The 18,694-nt window shown below is 40.3% G+C and overlaps 3 protein-coding genes across 5 annotated transcripts; all 3 read left to right on the top strand.

Annotated features, from left to right (window-relative positions):
* Positions 1-718: 718 nt before the first annotated feature.
* On the top strand, positions 719-2,773 carry LOC116679162 (E3 ubiquitin-protein ligase TRIM21-like). Its single transcript, XM_032508847.1, has 3 exons — positions 719-788; positions 1,035-1,210; positions 1,324-2,773. Exon 3 carries the CDS (start codon positions 1,333-1,335, stop codon positions 2,764-2,766), a length of 1,434 nt encoding a protein of 477 aa, XP_032364738.1. The 5' UTR covers positions 719-788; positions 1,035-1,210; positions 1,324-1,332; the 3' UTR covers positions 2,767-2,773.
* Positions 2,774-5,614: 2,841 nt separating this feature from the next.
* Positions 5,615-9,090, top strand: LOC116679163 (nuclear factor 7, ovary). Of its 3 annotated transcripts, XM_032508849.1 has the most exons (3): positions 5,639-5,741; positions 6,869-7,045; positions 7,159-9,090. In XM_032508849.1, the coding sequence occupies exon 3, from the start codon at positions 7,168-7,170 to the stop codon at positions 8,575-8,577; it is 1,410 nt and encodes a 469-aa protein (XP_032364740.1). In that variant the 5' UTR covers positions 5,639-5,741; positions 6,869-7,045; positions 7,159-7,167; the 3' UTR covers positions 8,578-9,090. The 3 variants fall into 3 exon arrangements, with proteins under 3 accessions (XP_032364741.1, XP_032364740.1, XP_032364739.1); XM_032508850.1 differs by lacking the exon at positions 6,869-7,045 and having other exon boundaries at positions 5,615-5,741; XM_032508848.1 differs by lacking the exon at positions 6,869-7,045 and having other exon boundaries at positions 5,685-5,741; positions 7,142-9,090.
* A 5,998-nt stretch (positions 9,091-15,088) lies between these two features.
* LOC116679161 (nuclear factor 7, brain-like) lies at positions 15,089-18,363 on the top strand. The gene is given in 3 exon segments (XM_032508846.1): positions 15,089-16,381; positions 17,240-17,774; positions 17,777-18,363. Coding segments are annotated over 3 exon segments (1,827 nt in total). The 5' UTR covers positions 15,089-15,271; the 3' UTR covers positions 17,959-18,363.
* Positions 18,364-18,694: the final 331 nt, after the last annotated feature.

The raw sequence follows: 18,694 nt of genomic DNA on the forward strand, positions 1-18,694 counted from the left end.
AAGCATAAGAGAATAATAATACCGAACATGTCCACACTCCTTATATTTCATATTTCTACTATTTCTACTACTCATATTTATATACTTCGTGCAGCTGTAACACAGAATTTCCCGAACGTTGATAAATTTGACAAATGCTGAAAAAAAATACAAAAACGCAGGAAAAAAATCCTGATTTTTTTTTAATGCTGAAAATTGACCAAAAATCCGGAAAAAGCGAGAAAAAAAATTGGTCATAAATTGACTCAAACATAATTCAAAAAACTTTTAAAAAGTGACTAAAAATTTAAAGTAAAAAAAAATGTAAACGCTGAAAAAAGTGACAAAAACAAGTAAATTAAAACAATGTTAAAAAATTGACAAAAACTTTGAGAAAAGTGACAAATGTTGAAAAAAAAACTACAAAAACGCAGGTTAAAAATCTGCAAAAACATTTTTTTAAACGCTGAAAAAGTGACCAGAAAATTGTTACAAAATTGGCTCAAACATAATTAAAAAAACGTTAAAAAAGAATAAATTGACAAAAACATGGAGAAAAGTATAGAAAAAAACAACAAAATTTCCACCCAGAAACCCAAAGTTGCAGGTCGAGGGGAAGACGACACGAGGGTTAAATGATCTCCCAGAGAGGGGGGAACGCCTCCCTCTCTGGGGGGAGGAACGCCTCCCTCCCTGGGGGGAGGAACCTCACACTTCCTGAAATGCAGGTTTGCAAAGTTTACCTGAGTCTCTCCGTTTCTCTCTAAAGAAACTTTCTACCAATCAGCAGCTTTTTCTCAGCAACACAGGTGAGCACACGGAGACAGAACACACTCAGTAGTTCTGGTATTTTAATCTTTGCTATTTATTAGCATTTATTATATATTTATTATTCCTGGTATATTTCTTGTATTTTTGGTTTGTGTGTATGTCCCTGGTAACTTGTTAATGGAGGGATTGAATGAATTACCTCTCTTTGTTTCAACACTACAGGTGAATACAGGAGTGTCTAATTCTCTCTCTCTCTCTCTCTCTCTCTCTCTCTCTCTCTACAGGAGAATACAGTAGGTATAATAACATCATCACAATCTCCACATTAATATGCACTAACTTGCATACAATTGACATAGGATGATGCCCAGAGCTTCCCCAGTTAATGACTTACATCTACAGTCTTTTCCACTCAGACGTTATGTTTGAATGTGAACATTAGAAGAAGAAATCTACGTAGGTACGGAGATAATCTTAAGTTTTGGACAACACTCCCCACCATTTGTTTCTACCTTGTCTTTCAGAGCTTCTGAACTAATGACATTTTTATTTTTCCACACTTTTCGTCCTCAGAGCGTCGATATGTCTGCTGCCAGCTGTCTGCTGACTGAAGATCAGTTCCTGTGCTCCATCTGTCTGGAGGTGTTCACTGATCCAGTCAGCACACCATGTGGACACAACTTCTGTAAAACCTGCATCAATAAACACTGGGACACTGATGTTCCTTATCAGTGTCCCAACTGTAAAGAGGTTTTTAACATCAAACCTGAGCTGAAGGTCAACACTTTCATCTCTGAGATGGCTGCTCAGTTCAGACAGTCAACTCGTGAAGTCTACTCAGGATCCAAAAGAAAGATCTGGATGTTCTTCCTGCTGTGTCTGCTGTGTGTCTTCATAGCCTGGAAGGTTTCAGACCAAAAGAAACATCTCGTTGGTCCTCAGAAGGAAGAATATGAAGCAAAGAAAGCAGAACTGTGGAAGACAGGTGCTGAAATTCTGCAGATGATCCAGAAGAGACGACTGAAGATTCAGGAGATCAAACACTCAGTGGAGCTCAGTGATGAAGATGCTGACATAGAGATAGCAGTAGGTGTTCAGGTCTTCAGCGCTCTGAAGGTGTCTGTTGAGAGAAACCAGGCCGAGCTCATTGAGACGATCCAAGAGAAGCAGAGAAGGACAAAGCAACCAGCTGAAGGCTTCATCACAGAGCTGGAACAGGAAATCTCTGAGCTGCAGAAGAGAAGCACTGAGGTAGAGCAGCTCATACAGTCTGAAGACCACCTCCACCTCCTCCAGAGCTTCACCTCCCTGAACGCTGCTCCACCCAACAAGGACTGGACACAAGTCAACGTCCATCCACCTTCATATGAGGGGACTGTGGTGAGAGCTTTGAATCAGCTGGAGGAGATGCTCAGAAAACACATGAAGAAGCTGCTCTCTGAGTCTGGTCTGAAGAGGGTCCAGCAGTCTGAAGTGGATGTGACTCTTGATCCTGATACAGCACATCCTAGACTCATCCTGTCTGAAGATGGAAAACAAGTTAATCATGGCAATATGTGGAAGAATCTCCCAAACAATCCAAAGAGATTTGATACTTGTGTTATTGTCTTAGCAAAGCAGAGTTTCTCTTCAGGAAGATTTTATTTCGAGGTTCAGGTTAAAGGGAAGTCTTCTTGGGATTTAGGAGTGGTCAGAGAGTCGGTCAACAGGAAGGGAGACATCACACTGAGCCCTCAGGATGGTTACTGGACGATATGGTTAAGAAATTACAATGAATACAAAGCTGCTGCTAACCCTGCTGTCCTTCTGTCTCTGAAGTCTCCTCCTCAGAAGGTGGGGGTGTTTGTGGATTATGAGGAGGGTCTGGTCTCCTTTTATGATGTTGATGCTGCAGCTCTTATCTACTCCTTTACTGGCTGCTCCTTTACTGAGAAACTCCTCCCATACTTCAGTCCCTGTATTAATGACGGTGGTAAAAACTCTGCCCCTCTGATCATCTCTCCTGTCAGTCACTGAGGAGAACTGCTGTGAAAACCTCCAGAAATATCAGATAAATAGGCCTGACGGGGTGTCCATTATTATATTTAATGTATTCGTAGATCTTCTATTTTATAATATTAGTTCCAGCCAACTACTACACTACCTTATTTCTTTCTTTAATGTTCTGAGTTACATAAAAAGAGACATCTTTAGACTGTAAAAAAAGGTTTTGTGTGTTGGACACATTTTAAAGTTCCCATATTCTGCTCATATTCTGTTCAGGGTCATCATTGTATTTTGAGGTTGTAGTTTCCATGGTTTCATTTTCATAAAACACCATATTGTTGTTGTACTGCACATTGCTGCAGATCCTGTTTCACCCCTGTGTGTTCAGGTCTCTGTTTTATCTCCAGAGTGAGACATCTCACTAGTTTTATCTCCAGAGTGAGACATCTCACTAGTTTTATCTCCAGAGTGAGACATCTCTCTAGTTTTATCTCCAGAGTGAGACATCTCTCTAGTTTTATCTCCAGAGTGAGACATCTCACTAGTTTTATCTCCAGAGTGAGACATCTCTCTAGTTTTATCTCCAGAGTGAGACATCTCACTAGTTTTATCTCCAGAGTGAGACATCTCTCTAGTTTTATCTCCAGAGTGAGACATCTCTCTAGTTTTATCTCCAGAGTGAGACATCTCTCTAGTTTTATCTCCAGAGTGAGACATCATTCTAGTTCTATCTCCAGAGTGAGACATCTCCCTTCTGTCCTATCTTTGTTGGGAGCTGCACATGCTCAGTAGCTCGGTAAGATCCATCAGCTGATAACTCTTTCTCCAGCTTTGGTCAGTCCAAGACAGGATCAGCTGGGAGACTTCTTCTAGACCAGGGACACAACAGGGACAGGAAGTAGAACAGGGACAGGAAGTAGAACAGGGACAGGAAGTAGAACAGGGACAGGAAGTAGACCAGGGACAAGAAGTAGAACAGGGACAGGAAGTAGAACAGGGACAGGAAGTAGTTCTTTTGGAGATTCTGGTCAACTAGAAGCTGTTGGAGCAGTGTCTTCCATTGAGAACGAGCTAGAATGCTACGGTTAGCATGCTACGGTTAGCCACCTCGTCTTTAGTGACGTAGAAAGCCGTGCAGATGTTGGACATCTCACCTGGAGACTGAAGACAGAGGACACTCAGAAACCGGATCAGAGGACACTCAGAAACCGGATCAGAGGACATTCAGAAACCGGATCAGAGGACATTCAGAAACCGGATCAGAGGACATTCAGAAACCGGACCTCACTCAGAACACCATGGATGTTTTTTTTCCAAGTGTGTGTGTGTGTGTGGAAGACTAGACCTGCTCTATCTGTAGATTATAGAGCGGTCTAGACCTGCTCTACCTGTAAATTATAGAGCGGTCTAGACCTGCTCTATCTGTAAATTATAGAGCGGTCTAGACCTGCTCTACCTGTAAATTATAGAGCGGTCTAGACCTGCTCTATCTGTAAATTATAGAGAGGTCTAGACCTGCTCTATCTGTAAATTATAGAGAGGTCTAGACCTGCTCTATCTGTAAATTATAGAGCGGTCTAGACCTGCTCTACCTGTAAATTATAGAGCGGTCTAGACCTGCTCTATCTGTAGATTATAGAGAGGTCTAGACCTGCTCTATCTGTAAATTATAGAGCGGTCTAGACCTGCTCTACCTGTAAATTATAGAGCGGTCTAGACCTGCTCTATCTGTAGATTATAGAGAGGTCTAGACCTGCTCTATCTGTAAATTATAGAGAGGTCTAGACCTGCTCTATCTGTAAATTATAGAGTGGTCTAGACCTGCTCTATCTGTAAATTATAGAGAGGTCTAGACCTGCTCTACCTGTAAATTATAGAGCGGTCTAGACCTGCTCTATCTGTCTCGAGATAACTCTTGTTATGAATTGATACTCTAAATAAAATTGAATTGAATACATTGGTGTGTAGTTCTGAGTGTGTGTATCTGTGTGTGTATCTGTGTGTGTTGCTGCATGTTAGCTGTAGTCATTGGATCCTCATTACAGCTGCGTGTTGTCAATGATTCTGCGATTTGACTAAATTGTTGATTCAATATAAATTTTATCAAATTTCTGTGCCATTATATCAATTTTGCTTGGATCCAAAGAAGGAAAAGAAGCATAATAGAACAATAATACCATACATTTCCATTTCCACACTCCTTATATTTCATATTTCTACTACTCATATTATATATTTTGTGCAACTGTAACACAGAATTTCCCGAACGTTGAAAAATGTGACAAATGCTTAAAAAAAATACAAAAACGCAGGAAAACAAATCCAGATTTTCTTTTTTATGCTGAAAAGTGACCAAAAATCTGGAAAAAGAATTGGTCATAAATTGACTCAAACATAATTCAAAAACCTTTTAAAAAGTGACAAATACTGGAAAAAAATCAACAAAACAAAAAAAAAATCCGAAAAAGCAAAACAGAATTTTTTTTAATTGACTAAAACATAATTAAAAACTTTAAAAAAGTGACTAAAAATGTAAAGTAAAAAAAATGTAAACACTGAAAAAAGTGACAAAAACAAGTTAATTAAAAAAAATGTTAAAAAATCTGCAAAAACATTTTTTTAAATGCTGAAAAAGTGACCAAAAAATTGGAAAAAGTGACCAAAGAATTGTTAAAACATTTACTCAAACATAATTTAAAAAACGTTAAAAAATTGACAAAAACAGTGAGAAAGTATAGAAAAAAAACAACAAAATTTCCACCCAGAAACCCAAAGTTGCAGGTTGAGGGGAAGGTTAAAATGTATCTCCCAGATTTAAATTTAAAAAAAGGAGGGGGGGGGGGGGGGGGGGGGGGGGGGGCCTCCCTGGGGGGAGGAACGCCTCCCTCTCTGGGGGGAGGAACCTCACACTTCCTGAAATGCAGGTTTGCAAAGTTTACCTGAGTCTCTCCGTTTCTCTCTAAAGAAACTTTCTACCAATCAGCAGCTTTTTCTCAGCAACACAGGTGAGCACACGGAGACAGAACACACTCTCTAAATACCGGGTCAACGTTAAAACCAGGATCCAGACCAGAGAAGCTGAGTAACAGCAGATAAGGTGTTCCTGCTAAAGCTAAAAGCTAACTAGCCTAGCTTAGCTTCCACATAGAGTCACACAGCGTCTGATTTGATCTTTTATTGATTATAAAGAAGAACATTTACAGTTTTTAACTCTTTCCTCTCTGCCTCCCTGTCTCTGTACTTCCTGCTGTCGGCCTTTGGAAGACAGACCATCTGATCATATTATTACATATATTTACTGTGTTTATTATATTCTATAATTAACGCGTCTGAACTCACAACCTGAGCTCTACTCGGACAGGAAGTCACACTCAGGACCAGTGTTTAGCTTCAGGTCCATATCGGGGGCCGTGGGGGTTTTGGGGGCAGCAGCTTTGCTCAAAGTTAAAAGATCCAGTAGGTAAGACTTATAAAAATAACTTTCTGTCATATTTGCTGAAACTGAGCCCAGTAGAACTACATGAAGCAGGTCATTAAAAACCAGATCCGGCTCCTCTGGCGCCCCCTACAGCCTGCAGTGAGATCTGCAAAGATCCAGTTCAGACGCACCAATCAGGGCCGGGGGGAGTGTCTAATCACTGCTCATGCACACACATTTAATGTCCCTCATGGGGGGAGGGGCTTAGGAGACCGTTGGGGTTTAGCAGAAAGGGGGGGGGGGACTGAGGAGTCCTGGATCTTCTCAATCCTACCTACAGCACGTGTGAGCTGCTAGTTAATGTAGTAAGTTAATAAGTTAGCCGAGGTTATATAGTGGTCTTACAGGCTGATGTCACTGCTCACTTCATATTTAATATCTACTATTTTTTATTATAATTCTACCCTTGTACATACATGTACGTTGTTGTTCATTCATCTATGTTTCTCAGTAGTTCTGGCATTTTAATCTTTGCTATATATTAGCATTTATTATATTTATTATTCCTGGTATATTTCTTGTATTTTTGGTTTGTGTGTATGTCCCTGGTAACTTGTTAATGGAGGGATTGAATTAATTACTCTCTTTGTTTCAACACTACAGGTGAATAAAGGAGTGTCTAATTCTCTCTCTCTCTCTCTCTCTCTCCTACAGGAGAATACAGTGGCGTATAATAACATCATCACAATCTCCACATTAATATGCACTAACTTGTGTACATTTGACATAGGATGATGCCCAGAGCTTCCCCAGTTAATGACTTACATCTACAGTCTTTTCCACTCAGATGTTATGTTTGAATGTGAACATTAGAAGAAGAAATCTACGTAGGTACGGTGATAATCTTAAGTTTTGACCAACACTCCCCACCATTTGTTTCCACCTTGTCTTTCAGAGCTTCTGAAGTAATGACATTTTTATTTTTCCACACTTTTCATCCTCAGAGTGTCGATATGTCTGCTGCCAGCTGTCTGCTGACTGAAGACCAGTTCCTGTGCTCCATCTGTCTGGAGGTGTTCACTGATCCAGTCACCACACCATGTGGACACAACTTCTGTAAAACCTGCATCAATAAACACTGGGATACTGATGTTCCCTATCAGTGTCCCAACTGTAAAGAGGTTTTTAACATCAAACCTGAGCTGAAGGTCAACACTTTCATCTCTGAGATGGCTGCTCAGTTCAGACAGTCAACTCGTGAAGTCTACTCAGGATCCAAAAGAAAGACCTGGATGTTCTTCCTGCTGTGTCTGCTGTGTGTCTTCATAGCCTGGAAGGTTTCAGACCAAAAGAAACATCTTGTTGGTCCTCAGAAGGAAGAATATGAAGCAAAGAAAGCAGAACTGTGGAAGACAGGGGCTGAAATTCTGCAGATGATCCAGAAGAGATGGCTGAAGATTCAGGAGATCAAACACTCAGTGGAGCTCAGTGATGAAGATGCTGAGAGAGAGATAGCAGAAGGTGTTCAGGTCTTCAGCGCTCTGAAGGAGTCTGTTGAGAGAAGCCAGGCCGAGCTCATCAAGACGATCCAAGAGAAGCAAAGAAGGACAAAGCAACCAGCTGAAGGCTTCATCACAGAGCTGGAACAGGAAGTCTCTGAGCTGCAGAAGAAAAGCACTGAGGTGGAGCAGCTCCTACAGTCTGAAGACCACCTCCACCTCCTCCAGAGCTTCACCTCCCTGAACGCTGCTCCACCCAACAAGGACTGGACACAAGTCCACGTCCATCCGTCTTCATATGAGGGGACTGTGGTGAGAGCTGTGAATCAGCTGGAGGAGATGCTCAGAAAACAGATGAAGAATCTTCTCCCTGAGTCTGGTCTGAAGATGGTCCAGCAGCATGAAGTGGATGTGACTCTTGATCCTGATACAGCACATCCTAGACTCATCCTGTCTGATGATGGAAAGCAAGTGCATGACAGTAATATGAGGAAGAATCTCTCAGACAATCCAGAGAGATTTTACTATTATTTTAATGTCTTAGCAAAGCAGAGTTTCTCTTCAGGAAGATTTTATTTTGAGGTTCAGGTTAAAGGGAAGACTGCGTGGACTTTAGGAGTGGCCAGAGAGTCGGTCAACAGGAAGGGACCAATCACACTGAGCCCTCAGGACGGTTACTGGGTGATATGGTTGAGAAATGGAACTGAGTACAAAGCTCTTGCAAACCCTGATGTCCTTCTGTCCCTGAAGTCTCCTCCTCAGAAGGTGGGGGTATTTGTGGATTATGAGGAGGGTCTGGTCTCCTTTTATGACGTTGATGCTGAATCTCTTATCTACTCCTTTACTGGCTGCTCCTTCACTGAGAAACTCCTCCATTCTTCAGTCCCCGTTATAATGATGGTGGTAAAAACTCTGCCCCTCTGATCATCTCTCCTGTCGGTCACTGAGGAGAACAAAATGTTCAGTTTATAAAATCACAGAAAAGAGGCCACAGAACATCCATGAGAATCATTTTTCTTTTCTACAGCATCAAATAATGATGACAGTTGACATTTAGTCGACTTTAGTGGAGACAGCTTTCTCCATTTTCACATAAATCTCACACAAATTTCACAACTGATTAAAAGTCAATGAACAAGTATCTCTTCATGAGGAAAAACAAGATACACTTAAAATCTAAGGACGGGGATTCAGAGAGTGGTTACATTACAGAATCAGCAACCTTGATGGGTTAAAAAGGTTTTAAAGATATTAGAAGTTTTCTCATATCTTTCATTGACATTTTGTCACTTTTTTCAATGTTCAATTATTTTACGTTTTTTTCAAATGCTATAAAATTGAAAAAAAATGAATTAAAGTAGTGAACTGGTCATTTATTTACTTGTGAATAACGTAGGGAACCATCTAAGTTATTATTTTTGACAATTTTGGTTGAAAGAAAACCCCAAAAATATAAAATAAATTTGTAACAGGTAATGCCCGACGGGGTGTCCATTATTATATTTTATGTATTTGTAGCAGGTATGGAAAAACGTTTGAATTCCACCAAATATCCCTCATTTTACTGTGTATTTTTGGTTTTGGTTTGGTTGCTCTTTAAATAACAAAGGGACTGTTTATGTATTTTACATGAGAAATGCGCCCTCTGCTGGGTCGTTTTGGGAACGTACCGTTTGTTTTCCCGGCTCTCGTCCGACGGTGTTGGATCTGGCCGAGAGCGGTAGGTAGCGTGTGTAGCGCGAGGCAGACGTATTAAATACTATGTTCAATGTGTATTTAAGTGTAAGACAGGATGATTGTGATTAGTAAAGGTTTTTAACAGTTGTTGTGCTTCATTTCCTTCCGTGTATTTTTGTATATTGTTCTGTTCTGAGTGTTTTAGTGAGCTAGCTTAATGTCAATGTCTTCAGCACTGCGCCTGTATAAGTGTATGTATTTCTTTTTATGTTGTTAGGCGTGTGTTGAGGGCGAATGAGCAACGCTGTGTTTTTCTTTCCCTAAAACACTCAACAGCATTAAACGTCCTGTGCCAAGGCCTGAGTCCCCCTCGTCTTCACTCTAGACACAACGCAGGTAACCGGTACTGAGGCCAGACCGGTTACATATTCAAAGATGTCTATTGTATAATATTAGTTCCAGCCTATTAATACACTATCTTATTTCTTTCTTTAACGTTCTGAGTTACATAAAAGAGACATCTTTAGGCTGTAAAACAGGTTTTGTATGTTGTAGGTTTCCATGGTTTCATTTTCATAAAACACCATATTGTTGTTGTTCTGCACATTGCTGCAGATCCTGTTCTCACCCTGTTGTTTAGGTCTCTGTTTTATCTCCAGAGTGAGACATCTCACTAGTTTTATCTCCAGAGAGACATCTCACTAGTTTTATCTCCAGAGTGAGACATCTCTCTCTAGTTTTATCTCCAGAGTGAGACATCTCACTAGTTTTATCTCCAGAGTGAGACATCCCACTAGTTTTATCTCCAGAGTGACATCTCACTAGTTTTATCTCCAGAGTGAGACATCTCTCTAGTTTTATCTCCAGAGTGAGACATCTCACTAGTTTTATCTCCAGAGTGAGACATCTCTCTGTGTTATCTCCAGAGTGAGACATCTCACTAGTTTTATCTCCAGAGTGAGACGTCTCTCTAGTTTATCTCCAGAGTGAGACATCTCTCTAGTCTTATCTCCAGAGTGAGACATCTCTCTAGTTTTATCTCCAGAGTGAGACATCTCTCTAGTTTTATCTCCAGAGTGAGACGTCTCTCTAGTTTTATCTCCAGAGTGAGACATCTCACTAGTTTTATCTCCAGAGTGAGACGTCTCTCTAGTTTTATCTCCAGAGTGAGACATCTCTCTAGTTTTATCTCCAGAGTGAGACATCTCTCTAGTTTTATCTCCAGAGTGAGACATCTCACTAGTTTTATCTCCAGAGTGAGACATCTCTCAGTTTTCTCCAGAGTGAGACATCTCTCTAGTTTTATCTCCAGAGTGAGACATCTCTCTAGTTTTATCTCCAGAGTGAGACATCTCTCTAGTTTTATCTCCAGAGTGAGACATCTCACTATTTATCTCCAGAGTGAGACATCTCTCTAGTTTATCTCCAGAGTGAGACATCTCTCTAGTTTTATCTCCAGAGTGAGACATCTCACTAGTTTTATCTCCAGAGTGTGTGTTCCTGCATGTTTGGATCCTGATTACAGCTGCGTGTTGCCAATGATTCTGCGATTTGATTACATTGTTGATTCAATATCAGTTTTATCAAATTTAAGTGACATTATATCAATTTCGCTGGATACAAAGAAGGAAAAGAAGCTTAAGAGAATAAATATACCGTGCATATCTACTTTCTTTATATTTCTTTATTTATATTTCTACTTGTTATTTCTACTATTTGTGCAACTGTAACACAGAATTCCCTTCAGGGATCAATAAAGTATTTCTGATTCTGATATGCGACGGTGAGGAGTTAACATGAATGTCTATCTGACGGACCCCCCCCCCCCCCACGTCAAAAAACAATGCAAAGGCTACGCCTCTGTTGTTGGAGCTGACGCCCGGGGGCTCGAACATGCGTCCGACATTTGACGAGCAGGAAGTGAGACTGTGTATCCATCACCGACACTAGGGGCATAAAGCTGCTGATTCTGGTTGTTCGTATGAAGGAAATAAATATATAGTTATACATAATCATATGAGAGAGTCACCCTTTCTCTCGGAAGAAGCATTCAGCTGAATCGCAGTCTATATGCGACATTTAAAAAACAAATTGACTAAAACATAATTAAAACGTTAAAAAAGTGACAAAAATAGGAATAAAAATTGACAAGAGAACGTTGAAAAAAGTGACAAATGCTGAAAAAAACAAAAAAAACGCAGGAAACAAATCAAGAAAAAACATGTTTTAAATGCTGAAAAACGACCAAAAAATTTGGAAAAAGCAACAAAATAATTGCTAAGGAATTGTTAAAAAAATGATTCAAACATAATCAAAAAAACGTTCAAAAAGTGACAAAAAAATTGAAAGTTAAATTATTTTTTTAAACGCTGCAAAAGTGACTAAAAAACGGGAAAGTGACTCAAAGTGACTGAAAGTTATTTAAAAAAACTTACAACAGGTGACATAAAATCTAATAAAATTTACAAAAACGTCAAAGAAAAGTGACAAATGTTGAAAAAAACTACAAAAACGCAGGAAAACAAATCAACAAAAACATTTACAAACGCTGAAAAGATAACCGAAAAATTTGAAATGCGAGAAAAAATTGTTAAAAAACGGACTCAAACTGAATTAAACATCGTTAAAAAAGTGCCAAAAATTGGAATAAAACTTACAAAAACGTGTAGAAAAAGTGGAGAAAAAAACAACAAAACGTTGAAATTTCCACCCATTTAAACCCAAAGTTGCCGGGCAGACGCCACAGGGGTTAAATGATCTCCCAGAGAGGGAGTAACGCCTCCCTCTCTGGGGGGGGAACGCCTCCCTCTCTGGGGGAGGAACCTCACACTTCCTGAAATGCAGGTTTGCAAAGTTTACCTGAGTCTCTCCGTTTCTCTCTAAAGAAACTTTCTACCAATCAGCAGCTTTTCTCAGCAACACAGGTGAGCACACGGAGACAGAACACACTCTCTAAATACCGGGTCAACGTTAAAACCAGGATCCAGACCAGAGAAGCTGAGTAACAGCAGATAAGGTGTTCTGCTAACAGCTAAAGGCTAACTAGCCTAGCTTAGCTTCCACATAGAGTCACACAGCGTCTGATTTGATCTTTTATTGAATATAAAGCCGATCATTGACAGTTTTTAACTCTTTCCTCTCTGCCTCCCTGTCTCTGTCCTGCTGTCAGACCAGCTGATCATATCATTACATACTGTTTGTTTCTCAGTAGTTCTGGCATTTTAATCTTTGCTATCTCATTTTATTTAATCTTATTTATTATTCCTGGTATATTTCATTTCATTCTGGTGAATACAGTAGTCTCTCTCTCTCTACACCCCCCTATGTTAAATACAGGGGCATAAGTATACACCCCCTATGTTAAATACAGGGGCATAAGTATACCCCCCCTATGTTAAAATACAGGGGCATAAGTATACACCCCCTATGTTATAATACAGGGGCATAAGTATACCCCCCCTATGTTAAAATACAGGGGCATAAGTATACCCCCCTATGTTAAATACAGGGGGCATGAGTATACCCCCCCTATGTTAAAATACAGGGGGCATAAGAATACACCCCCCTATGTTAAAATACAGGGGCATAAGTATACCCCCCTATGTTATAATACAGGGCATAAGTATACCCCCCTATGTTATAATACAGGGGCATAAGTATACCCCCCTATGTTATAATACAGGGGCATAAGTATACCCCCCCCTATGTTAAAATACAGGGGCATAAGTATACACCCCCCTATGTTAAAATACAGGGGCATAAGTATACACCCCCCTATGTTAAAATACAGGGGGCATAAGCATACACCCCCTATGTTAAAATACAGGGGCATAAGTATACACCCCCTATGTTAAAATACAGGGGCATAAGTATACACCCCCTATGTTAAAATACAGGGGCATAAGTATACCCCCCCTATGTTAAAATACAGGGGCATAAGTATACACCCCCCTATGTTAAATAAAGGGGCATAAGTATACACCCCCCTATGTTAAAATACAGGGAGCATAAGTATACCCCCCTATGTTAAAATACAGGGGCATAAGTATACACCCCCTATGTTAAAATACAGGGGCATAAGTATACACCCCCCTATGTTAAAATACAGAGGGCATAAGTATACCCCCTATGTTAAATACAGGGGCATAAGTATACACCCCCCTATGTTAAAATACAGGGGCATAAGTATACACCCCCCTATGTTAAAATACAGGGGCATAAGTATACACCCCCTATGTTAAAATACAGGGGGCATAAGTATACACCCCCCTATGTTATAATACAGGGCATAAGTATACCCCCCCTATGTTATAATACAGGGGCATAAGTATACCCCCCCTATGTTAAAATACAGGGGCATAAGTATACACCCCCTATGTTAAAATACAGGGGGCATGAGTATACCCCCCCTATGTTAAAATACAGGGGCAGTATACCCCCCCTATGTTATAATACAGGGGCATAAGTATACACCCCCCTATGTTAAAATACAGGGGCATAAGTATACACCCCCTATGTTAAAATACAGGGGCATAAGTATACACCCCCTATGTTAATTCCCATAGAGGCAGATTTTTTATTATTAAAGGCCAGTTATTTCATGGATCCTGATAAAGTTCCCTGGGCCTTTGGACTTAAAAACCTTATCAGGATCCATGAAATAACTGGCCTTTAATAATACAAATCTGCCTCTATGGGAATTCAACGTAGGGGGTTTCACTTGTGCGAAAAGACTTTCTCGGTACTGATGTACCTTAAAAATAAATTCAGACGGCGATTGCATGTGGAGGATGATCTCCGAGTAGCGGTCTCCAACATTAAACCGAGACTGGACCTGCTGTGCTCCAAACATCCTGCACATCCATCTCATTAGGTTTAGTTCAAATTAAAGTAATGAGTAAATTACTGTAGAATGATGTCATGGCTGTTGTGTTATTTTGTGTTGTCAACATGTTCTTATTTGGATACACCTGTAGTGCATGCGCGGTTGTGCGCAATGTTTATATGCGTCTATAGTGGGGGGGGTCGCAAGTCACTTGCACCGGTACTTTGGGGTCCTGGGCTAAAAGTTTTGGGAACCCCTGGTTTAAATCACCCAACCTAAGACCCAGCAGCCTTAACCCAGCATGTGGGTCATTAGAATAACCCAGCGTTTTTTAGTGTGTAGGTGATTACTAGTATCTAATTATCTCTCTCTCTCCTACAGGAGAATACAGTAGGTATAATAACATCATCACAATCTCCACATTAATATGCACTAATTTGCATACATTTGACATAGGATGATGCACAGAGCTCTCCCAGTTAATTACTCACATCTACAGTCTTTTCCACTCAGATGTTTTGTTTAAATGTGAACATTAGAAGAAGAAATCTACGTCGCAGACCGAAGACCATGGTCTCTGTCTGAACTGATTATTTTGTGGAAATCTGTTTTTGTATTAAAATCTGAAAGAGAGAATAACGTTTTATAGAAATTATTTAAATTCCCAGGTTTTTAGTAGTGTTTTCTCACTCTCGAACCAGCCTAACTGAGCCTTAAAGTTGATCTCATACGTCCGAGATAATATCATCTACTGAGAAGATAATCTTTAGATAATATCTCCTATGTGGGAGATAATCTTAAGTTTTGGACAACACTCCCCACCATTTGTTCCCCCTTGTCTTTCAGGGCTTCTGAAGTAATGACATTTTATTTTTCCACACTTTTCGTCCTCAGAGTGTCGATATTCTGCTGCCAGCTGTCTGCTGACTGAAGACCAGTTCCTGTGCTCCATCTGTCTGGAGGTGTTCACTGATCCAGTCCCACACCATGTGGACACAACTTCTGTAAAACCTGCATCAATAAACACTGGATACTGATGTTCCCTATCAGTGTCCCAACTGTAAAGAGGTTTTTAACATAAAACCTGAGATTAAGGTCAACACTTTCATCTCTGAGATGGCTGCTCAGTTCAGACAGTCAACTCAACAGGACGCCAGCAGCAGCTCAGAGCAACAATTGCCCGGACCAAAAGAAGTTCCCCGTGAACCAAAAGAAGGACCTGGAAGAAAGACCTGGATGTTCTTCCTGCTGTGTCTGCTGTGTGTCTTCATAGCCTGGAAGGTTTCAGACCAAAAGAAACATCTCGTTGGTCCTCAGAAGGAAGAATATGAAGCAAAGAAAGCAGAACTGTGGAAGACAGGGGCTGAAATACTGCAGATGATCCAGAAAAGACGACTGAAGATTCAGGAGATCAAACACTCAGTGGAGCTCAGTGATGAAGATGCTGACAGAGAGATAGCAGAAGGTGTTCAGGTCTTCAGCGCTCTGAAGGAGTCTGTTGAGAGAAGCCAGGCCGAGCTCATCGAGACGATCCAAGAGAAGCAGAGAAGGACAAAGCAACCAGCTGAAGGCTTCATCACAGAGCTGGAACAGGAAATCTCTGAGCTGCAGAAGAGAAGCACTGAGGTGGAGCAGCTCCTACAGTCTGAAGACCACCTCCACCTCCTCCAGAGCTTCACCTCCCTGAACGCTGGTCCACCCACCAAGGACTGGACACAAGTCAACGTCCGTCCACCTTCATATGAGGGGACTGTGGTGAGAGCTGTGAATCAGCTGGAGGAGACACTCAGAAAACACATGAAGGAGCTGCTCTCTGAGTCTGGTCTGAAGAGGGTCCAGCAGTCTGAAGTAGATGTGACTCTTGATCCTGATACAGCAAATCCTGAACTCATACTGTCTGATGATGGAAAACAAGTTTATTATGGTGATGTGGTGAAGAATCTCCCAGACAATCCAGAGAGATTTGATACTAGTGCTATTGTCTTAGCAAAGCAGAGTTTCTCTTCAGGAAGATTTTATTTTGAGGTTCAGGTTAAAGGGAAGACCGACTGGGCTTTAGGAGTGGTCAGAGAGTCGGTCAACAGGAAGGGGGACATCACACTGAGCCCTCAGGACGGTTACTGGGTATTAGAGTTTTTGAAATCCATTGAGTACTACGCTCTTGCTGACCCTGATGTCTTTCTGACTCTCAGGTCTTGCCTCAGAAGTGGGGGTGTTTGTGGATTATGAGGAGGGTCTGGTCTCCTTTTATGACGTTGATGCTGCAGCTCTTATCTACTCCTTTACTGGCTGCTCCTTCACTGAGAAACTCCTCCCATACTTCAATCCCCGTTATAATTTGGTGGTAAAAACTCTGCCCCTCTGATCATCTCTCCTGTCGGTCACTGAGGAGAACAAAATGTTCAGTTTATAAAATCACAGAACCTCCATGAAAATAATTTTTCTTTTCTCAATCATTATCAGTTATCAACAATAAAAAAAAAAATCTGAAAAAGCGACATTTAAAAAAAAAATGACTAAAACACAATTAAAACAACATTAAAAAGTGACAAAAAAAGGAATAAAATTGACAAAAGAACGTTGAAAAAAGTGACAAATTTTTTAAAAAAATACAGAAACGCAGGAAAAAAGATCAAGAAAACATTTTTTTTAAATGCTGGAAAGTGACATAAATCCAGAAAAAGCGCCAAAATAATTTGGTTATGAATTGACTTGAACATAGTTTAAAAAACTTTAAAAAGTGACAAAAATTTGAATGAAATTGACAAAAATGGCAGGAAAAGTGACAAATGTTGGAAAAAAATCAACAAAAACTAAAACAAAAAACAAAAAAGCGAAAAAGAATTTTTTTAAATTGACTAAAACATAATTAAAAAATGTCAAAAAGTGACAAACATTTAAAGTAAAAAACAAAAAGTAGGAATAAAATTGACAAAAACCGTTGGGAAAAAGCGACAAATGTTTAAAAATATATATTTTTGCGGATGTTTTTTCCTGCTTTTTTGTAGGTTTTTTTCAACACTGAAAAAGTGACTAAAAAAATTGAAAAAGTGACCAAAGAATTGTTAAAAACACCTCCTCCAGAGCTTCGCCTCCCTGAACGCTGTTCCACCCACCAAGGACTGGACACAAGTCAACGTCCGTCCACCTTCATATGACAATACTGTGGTGAGAGCTGTGACTCAGCTGGAGGAGATGCTCAGAAAACACATGAAGAAGCTGCTCCCTGAGTCTGGTCTGAAGAGGGTCCAGCAGCATGAAGTGGATGTGACTCTTGATCCAGATACAGCACATCCCTGGCTCATCCTGTCTGAAGATGGGAAACAAGTTAATCATGGCAATATGTGGAAGAATCTCCCAAACAATCCAGAGAGATTTTACTATTATTTTAATGTCTTAGCAAAGCAGAGTTTCTCTTCAGGAAAGTTTTATTTCGAGGTTCAGGTTAAAGGGAAGACTGAGTGGTTATTAGGAGTGGTCAGAGAGTCGGTCAACAGGAAGGGACCAATCACAGCGAGCCCTCAGGATGGTTACTGGACGTTATGGTTGAGAAATGGAAATAAATACAAAGCTCTTGCAAACCCTACTGTCCTTCTGTCCCTGAAGTCTCCTCCTCAGAAGGTGGGGTGTATGTGGATTATGAGGAGGGTCTGGTCTCCTTTTATGACGTTGATGCTGCAGCTCTTATCTACTCCTTTACTGGCTGCTCCTTTACTGAGAAACTCCTTCCATACTTCAGTCCCAGTCTTAATAATGGTGGTAAAAACTCTGCCCCTCTGATCATCTCTCCTGTCGGTCACTGAGGAGAACAAAATGTTCAGTTTATAAAATCACAGGAAAAGAGACCACCGAACATCCATGAGATTCATTTTCTTTTCTACAGTATTAAATAATGATGACAGTTGACATTTAGTCAACTTTGGTAGAGACAGCTTTCTCCATTTTCACATAAAGATCTCACACAATTTCACAACTGATTAAAAGTCAATGAACAAGTAACTCTTCATGAGGAAAAAACCACAGATACACTTTAAAATAGGACGGTGATTCAGAGAGGGTGGTTTCATTACAGGAAGATCAGCAATATGTTTTTAATATTACACGGTGAGCTGAACTTTGGATCATTGATGGTCATAAAAGTTTTAAAGTATGAGAAATTTTCTCATATCTCTCACTGACATTTTTGTCACTTTTTCAACGTTCTATTATTTATGGTTAGGGGGTTTTAGGGTTAGGGGGTTAGGGTTATGGTAGGGGGTTAGCGTTAGGGTTAGGGGGTTAGGGTTAGGGGGTTTTAGAGTTAGGGGGTTTAGGGTTAGGGGTTAGGGGTTATGGTTAGGGGTTAGCGTTAGGGTTAGGGGTTAGGGTTAGGGGGTTTTTAGAGTTAGGGGTTAGGGTAAGTGTTAGTGGGTTAGGGTTAGGGGGTTAGGGGGTTTTAGGGTTAGGGGTTAGGGTGTTAGGGTTAGGGTTAATGTCTTTTTATAGCCAAGGTTCTCATTGTTATTATTATTACTATTATTATTGTTATCTTTATATTGT

Source organism: Etheostoma spectabile, unplaced genomic scaffold, assembly GCF_008692095.1.
Source record: "Etheostoma spectabile isolate EspeVRDwgs_2016 unplaced genomic scaffold, UIUC_Espe_1.0 scaffold00009599, whole genome shotgun sequence".
Classification (NCBI taxonomy): Eukaryota; Metazoa; Chordata; class Actinopteri; order Perciformes; family Percidae; genus Etheostoma; species Etheostoma spectabile.

Bases quoted from the DNA above. Each gene is read 5' to 3' on its own strand.
- LOC116679163 (XM_032508850.1), top strand. From the start codon at position 7,168: ATGTCTGCTGCCAGCTGTCTGCTGACTGAAGACCAGTTCCTGTGCTCC.
- LOC116679162 (XM_032508847.1), top strand. From the start codon at position 1,333: ATGTCTGCTGCCAGCTGTCTGCTGACTGAAGATCAGTTCCTGTGCTCC.